We start from the raw sequence: 6,725 nt of genomic DNA on the forward strand, positions 1-6,725 counted from the left end.
ATTTCTTGGAGCCCAAGCAATCTAGAAAAGATGAAAAAAAGTATGTATTCGAGGAAAGCTCGTTTTGTCATTCCTGCTTGAGTTTGCGAACGCCTTCAGCCTTATTAGCAACTTTCTGTTCCTTTCATATTTCTTCTCTTATAGCACACTTTCTAGTGTTTATCCCAACAAAACTAACACCCATATTTCAATTTCTTAACACTACCGCTATTAGCAAATTTTCAAAAAGATGTCTACTGAATTACCCTTCAATCAAAAAGGCCACACATGGGATCAAGTTAACCCAATACTCAGCCATGACTCACTGCCCTCAGGAGAGTTCTACAATATTCCACTTTACGCTCTAAACTCACAGGGACAAGAAGTGGTTTCATCACTAATGGTTTCATCACTAATGGCTCTAAACTCACAGGGACAAGAAGTGGTTTCATCACTAATGGTGCAGCCTGTCACGGAACCAACATTGTACGATTATTATGATGATATTGTAATGGAAGAAGATGATGATTATGAAGCTTCAAGGGCGAGGCATACGAGTGAAGAATCAATTCAAGGATTGGAGGAGGTGAGAGTTGAAGGGTTGTATATGAAGGAGGCGTGTCCAATGTGTTTGGAAGGGCTTTCAATGGGGTTGGAGGCAATGCGCATGCCATGCTTGCATGTCTACCATGAAGGTTGTATTGTGGAGTGGCTTAGAAAGTGTAACCTGTGTCCATTGTGCCGGTATGAGATGCCAACCTAGTTTGTTTGGATATTTGTTTTTAATATTATACATAGATTTGCTAAGCAATATTCTACATTGTTACTTGTTCTCAATACTGTTTTTCTAACGGTTTTTTTTGTCAGCAATAGTTGCCTGTATACCTTCCCCTCTTTTCTTTCCTTTTTTAAGATCTGATTTTGATTTGCTACAGGTAAAGCAGTAATACAGTTTGTGGAATTGAAAGTGAGTAAAGGTCCGTTTGGATAGGCTGTTCACAAAAGTATGTTTTAAAAACGAGCATTTTTAAAACCACAAATAAGCATTTGATAAAAATGTGAAAATATGCGTATTTTATTTTTAATGATACATTATGCGTTTGGATAAGCTATTTTAAAAATGACTGTTTTGAGTGTAAATTCCAAAAAAAGACTTGACTATTTTGTTTTGAGTTCAACACACCTCATAATAAAGACCTCCTGCCCAAACTCTCTCTGCATATCTGAATTTACATGCTCAGATATGAGGATGATGCTCAGCATAGCACAGTGTATCAATAAAGGTGGTAGAGAGGGGGAATCGGGATTCGGGATACTTCATCTTTGAAAATTAATTCCTGGGAAAAATCAAAAAGAGCAGCAGCTAAGATTCCACTGCCCATCCTAGTCCTGGACAACGTCTCAGCTGGTCAGAGGCCCAGTAACTATCATACTCCTAAGGGTATGAAACTGAATATATATTGCTATATTGAACAATGTGTACATGGCAAGTACATATAATTCAACTGACTCTCTAATACTAAACGACCTTTAGCTTTGATTTATGCAAGTAAACTACTGTTGTTTTACAAAAAATTCAAACTAGTTTGACTTGTTTTCTTCCTTCTTCTTTTCTCTCTTCTAGACCAGGATTAAGCTTTCTTTTAAACTGTTATTGCATATGCATTACCTGGTGTGTATCAGTAGACATACATGTATTTTGTCAAAGACACAAAACATGACATTTGTATTAACATAAAGTAGTAGCAGTGGCAAAGAAATTGGTGTGCTATTTTTCTGAGGTTGCCAAACTAGGTATGGAAATCATTCAGTACATTGATCTAAAATGTGACTGGTACTCCAGTAAGCGTTTATTAGAGACCAATTTTACAAGTCAGTTGCATGCTAAATTGCTTCCTGGTTATTCAGCAGCTGTTGCATAGCTTAAAAAGCTGTTTGTTTGCTTCAAGAACTATAATTATACTACCACTATATAACAAATATAATCCCTCTGCCTAAAAGCCATGAGATGTGTGGTTCCAAGGGCAAGTGCAACCCTACAAACTCAACTAAAATATATGGTTCATATACGTGTATTGAAATATATGGTTCATGTAAAAGATGTATGCAATATCTGGTCATATAAAAGCTGACAGACACGATAGCAGACTTCTTGGTAAAGACCACAAGTAAAATTCTTTATCATTCCAAATTTTCTCCATAACAGCAAATTGTTTGTTTCAATAAATAGTATTTTTGCTCTTTTCCATTTTGTTATCAGAACTATGCCCACTACAAGCACACAGAGATAGACATATCTAACCCTCAACTCCCCAGCAGCACACATAAATAGATACCAAAATCTGTCAAACTGAGTGGCACCTTGCATAGAGAGGATACACAAACACTATACTGGAAGTGCATTTACAATACCCATTAAGCTTTTTATCACTAAAAAATGTTAAAAATTAAATTTTGATCAAAAGCCCATAAACACAATCCTGATTCTTGAATGAGAAACATAATAAAGAAAACTCATTTATCAATTTATTCCCAACCCACCAAAAAAAAAGACACAGGGGTCTGATTCCAATGATATCTATGCATCTACAAATAAAGCAATAATTATAATCAAACTCAAAATGGGCAGGTCTCAAAAGCAGCCAAAAACCCAAATAAATCCACAACCCAGAAACAAAAACAACGGCAACAACAAATCATAAGTTATAGCATTTAGGTTTCTAACAATGTGTAACCCACCATGCAAAAAGCCCAAATCTATAACATAAATTCAACAAAAGAGGAATGGAGAACTGTTACCTGGCAAGCGAGATGAAGAATGAAGACCAGAAACAAAGCAGAAGAGAGCTCGTGGAGACTGAGAGAACAGGGTAGCATATATACATGGAGGAGTATAGACTGACAGAGAAAATAGAGGAAGAGATATACATGGGGAAGGGATAAAGCTGGTATTTTGGTAAAACCGATTATCGTTTTGGCGCTATTTTGATTTTCTGAAGAAAAAAATAGCGGTAACCCAATCTGCGTTTCTGAAAAAGCAGAGTTTTGCAATGTTTTGTAAACGCAAAAAATCTGGGTTTTGAAAACACAAACGTGCTGATTTTTGTGGAGCCAAAGTGCCAAACGGTTTATAAAATCACGTTTTGTCTAAAACACGCATTAAGGCTTTGCAAACAGCCTATCCAAACGGGCTCTAATGCTATGTGCACAATATTTTTCACAACCTTAAACAAAAAAGAAAAAAATTCACAAATGATGCATCGGCAGTTTTTATTAATTCTCACACGAATCCACCACCAACACTACTTTATTATCCACCATTAATAAATTGTCACATAATTATCCACGCTTGGCAGAGGAATTAATCACCACTCTTTCAACAACATAGTAAAGTTAATGGAAACTGCACTTGTAAAGTTGGAATCCAATGCAATTGAAAATTTGAAAATGTATCTGATAATAACTTTTTTTTTTCAAAACATATAATCTAAAACTTGCCTAAAACGAGTATGTTTCTCTATGAAGGAATACAACTGGCTGCAAGGTCATAATACTAAGTGCACAAAACTTTCACTATTTGTGGGGTTTCGGAGAGGTCAAGGTTGAACCCACAACAACTTTTGGTGAAAGGCACTTGTCATTGCAACAAGGCTTGACCACTAGTGTGGCTGCAAGCCAATTCACAAATAACAGACCTTTAATCCACCAATTTGGAAGGAGCAAAAAGTTGACAGCTGTGTTCCACGTTACCTTGTGACTCTGTAAGCCTACAAAAACCAAACACCACTTGGTTGAGTTTCCTTAACAGAATTATTTTAAAAATAATTGGAATTGAAATGCAATGAACCAAAACGTCTCTTGATTCAAGGCACAATTTATATGTGCAAATGCTAATTCTCACTCTTAACATTTTTAAAACTCATTATTAAAAGAAATTAATTTTAAAAGTCAATCGACCATACCTTAACCCTTTTCAAAAGATCTTTTGCATTATTGTCATTCTTGAAGTGTTCCCTTACAGGCTGCAAACAGACAGAACAAAGAAGTTAGACCACAGAATTAACAAATTTGATGGATTGTAGGCTCTCTTGAGCATACTTTGCAATAGCCACAACCTTCCAAAGAATTCGCCCTATGTTTGGATGGGGCAGTTCCAAACATGCCCTAAAGTATGTGGGCCAATCAAATTAAGGTCCTAGCAATTTAATCATAGCTTCAAGTTGGTTTATGGCTAGCAGAAGTCCAACATCATTTATCCAACATATGTAAAGCAGTGGCATCACTCCCCAAAGTCACGGGGAATCATTTACCTAAGAAGCATTAATTAGAGATAAATGGAAAGAACATACCTCTAGTATCTTATTCAAAGCCTTTGCCAAGGCTGGTTTAAGATCAGCTGGATGCAGCTTTCCACTTTCATAGTAAGCAACCAATTCTTCAAAATTTTCAAAGCTCCTGGATAACAGGCATCATAATTGGAAGAAAACAATTTGAGTTAATATTTCCAATGAAAATTGATTATGGAAATATAGCTCAAGAAACTGTACTAATCTAAGGAGCACGCACTTTCAGCAAGATGCAAGGGTTAAATTAGGTGAAAAGGCAGATGTCCTAGCATTAATTGAATAAAATAAGTAAAGCTTTCATAATAATCCTTATGACTTACTTATCACCACCATTCTCTGCACTGCGCTCAATTAGAAACTTTTTAAACCAAGGTAAAATGAGGTACTTCACATACTCCAAGCATGGATTCCCTTCCACAATATCTGGAGGACAGTATGCTCTCTTTATCTTCAAATTCACTTCGGCCTACAACATGGAGGCAGAATAAATCTAAGGTTAACCTAGTTTTATAATCCACTATCCTTATGCTATGTGCAACTAATAAAAAAAACACAATGCAACCCCCTAAATGGCAATTTGACACCCCTTTACATGCACCCTACCTCGTCATCTTCCATAAAAATGGAAGATAGTGGATCACTTTTCGACATCTTCTCCTGACCTTGTTGTAAACCGGGTAACATGTCTGTAAATCACCAGTAAGCAAAACAAATAAAGACCACACAACTATACACAAAATGTTACAGGATACAAAAATAAATAGAGAAATAGTCAGTATAAAGAATTAGGAACATACGGTGTGACAAAATGATAGGCTTGTTTTTCCTCTTGATGACATCACAGTACTCTCTTGCAAGTACATTCACTTTTCGCTGATCCATTCCCAGTTGGCAAATGTCGGCCTATTTATTTTATAAAAAATTCATACAGTTCAAAAAACATTTTGTTTTTCCACAAAATCAACATAGGATCCCCCCACCCCCCTCTCTTTCCCTCTTTAAAGTTTCAAGACCACATGTATTATAGTGAGAAACATATGCAACAGGATCAGAAGACAAGACTAATAGAAAAATGAAGTCTGCAGAACAAGGAAGCAAACCACCAGAGAGCTAGATTAACACAAGCAAGCTAGGCAGTTATTAGTACTTGCATAAATAACAAATCAGTTAAAACTTCAAATCAAGTATTAGTTTACATGTAGATGGCATAACCATGTTAAGGTTATTACAACTTCCGCTCCTATAACCTCAAAGTGGTATGGGAGGATGAACTGAGAACTGATGAACAAATGAAGCTTAGGTAAAAATTATACAACCATGGCTTGATGAATTAGATTCGTTTTAGTGCTAACCTCTCTCCACTAACTTGGGTTTCTCTATTTCAATTAGTTTTGTAATCATGTCTACATTTTAGCAATTTCTATTATTCTTTATAAGTGGTTTGGTGGGTTAGAAATATCTATTTTTAGCCTTCATTTCCACCCCACTTTGAAACACGCTCAAAAATCCAATACTCAAATCAGTTTAAACTTTCTTATAGCTCTTGAGCTACACAAGACTCTTGGGTGACTGAAATCACAAAGTGCCTGGTTGAGATTGAAATGTAATTGCAACCATGCTTATATACATTCCAAACAGTAATCATTATATTTCACCGTGTATAAAGATACAGCACTAGTTGATACCCTAGGAGTAAAACAACAGCAAATTGCCTAGAATTTTAGAGCAATGAGAGACATCTAAGGAAATCCATGCAACATTCAAACAAATGAGAAGCGCAAGGTACTGTCTTGGCACAAGCCAACCAACAAAACCAAATGGTCTATTCACAAACTAAAAGTGAAAAAGGAAGCACCTTCAAGAAAAACACATCAGCACATTGCATGCATGGGTAGAAAATTTGTGCTGCAGTCAACTCTTCCTCATCACTTCGACCCATAATTTGACCACACCTGCAGCAAAATATAATATAAGTAGAAATAACGACCACATCACCAGCATGTTAAAGTAATAATAATAATCATCATACAATAATTCACCTTTTTATCCTTGAAACCGTATTCCTTCGTGCTATATCCATCACAAGAGGCCAGTACTCGTGAGCTCTCGAGTTTATCTCCTTCGAAGACCACAGAAACTCCACCTTCCCTCCATCAATATCCATCCCGACGGCCTTCCAAATCTCAATGAGGTAGCGCCCAACAACCTCAATTTTCTTCAAGTCACCTCCCATCTTATTGTTTAGCTGGGCAAACCAATCTGCAATCCATATTTTCACTCTGCACCCAGCAGATGTCAGCTTGTTCACATTTATTGTCTTCATGACTCCCTACACAACAAATTTAAAATAAAAAATAAAAATAAAACAACCCATCTCCAACCTCAGAACATAAATCATAC

At 36.3% G+C, this 6,725-nt stretch overlaps 2 protein-coding genes across 2 annotated transcripts; one reads left to right on the forward strand and one right to left on the reverse strand.

Moving 5' to 3' along the window:
• The first annotated feature begins 229 nt into the window (after positions 1–229).
• On the forward strand, positions 230–742 carry LOC136065692 (E3 ubiquitin-protein ligase RZF1-like). Its single transcript, XM_065769228.1, has one exon. The coding sequence runs from the start codon at positions 230–232 to the stop codon at positions 740–742; it is 513 nt and encodes a 170-aa protein (XP_065625300.1).
• Positions 743–3,224: 2,482 nt separating this feature from the next.
• On the reverse strand, positions 3,225–6,686 carry LOC136065691 (tyrosine--tRNA ligase 1, cytoplasmic-like). Its single transcript, XM_065769226.1, has 8 exons — positions 6,365–6,686; positions 6,181–6,277; positions 5,123–5,228; positions 4,929–5,011; positions 4,646–4,791; positions 4,329–4,434; positions 3,942–4,001; positions 3,225–3,746 (listed from the first exon to the last, which is right to left on the reverse strand). The coding sequence occupies exons 1-8, from the start codon at positions 6,646–6,648 to the stop codon at positions 3,726–3,728; spliced, it is 903 nt and encodes a 300-aa protein (XP_065625298.1). The 5' UTR covers positions 6,649–6,686; the 3' UTR covers positions 3,225–3,725.
• Positions 6,687–6,725: the final 39 nt, after the last annotated feature.

Source organism: Quercus suber, unplaced genomic scaffold (genome assembly GCF_002906115.3).
Source record: "Quercus suber isolate HL8 unplaced genomic scaffold, Cork oak 2.0 scaffold_1086, whole genome shotgun sequence".
Taxonomy (NCBI): Eukaryota; Viridiplantae; Streptophyta; class Magnoliopsida; order Fagales; family Fagaceae; genus Quercus; species Quercus suber.

Coding starts and splice junctions, on each gene's coding strand:
- LOC136065691 (XM_065769226.1), bottom strand. CDS start 6,648: ATGAAGACAATAAATGTGAACAAGCTGACATCTGCTGGGTGCAGAGTG. Junction 5,229..6,180: donor CTGATGTGTTTTTCTTGAAG/GTGCTTCCTTTT, acceptor TAAAATAAATAG/GCCGACATTTGCCAACTGGG. Junction 4,002..4,328: donor CTTTGAATAAGATACTAGAG/GTATGTTCTTTC, acceptor GTCTGTTTGCAG/CCTGTAAGGGAACACTTCAA.
- LOC136065692 (XM_065769228.1), top strand. CDS start 230: ATGTCTACTGAATTACCCTTCAATCAAAAAGGCCACACATGGGATCAA.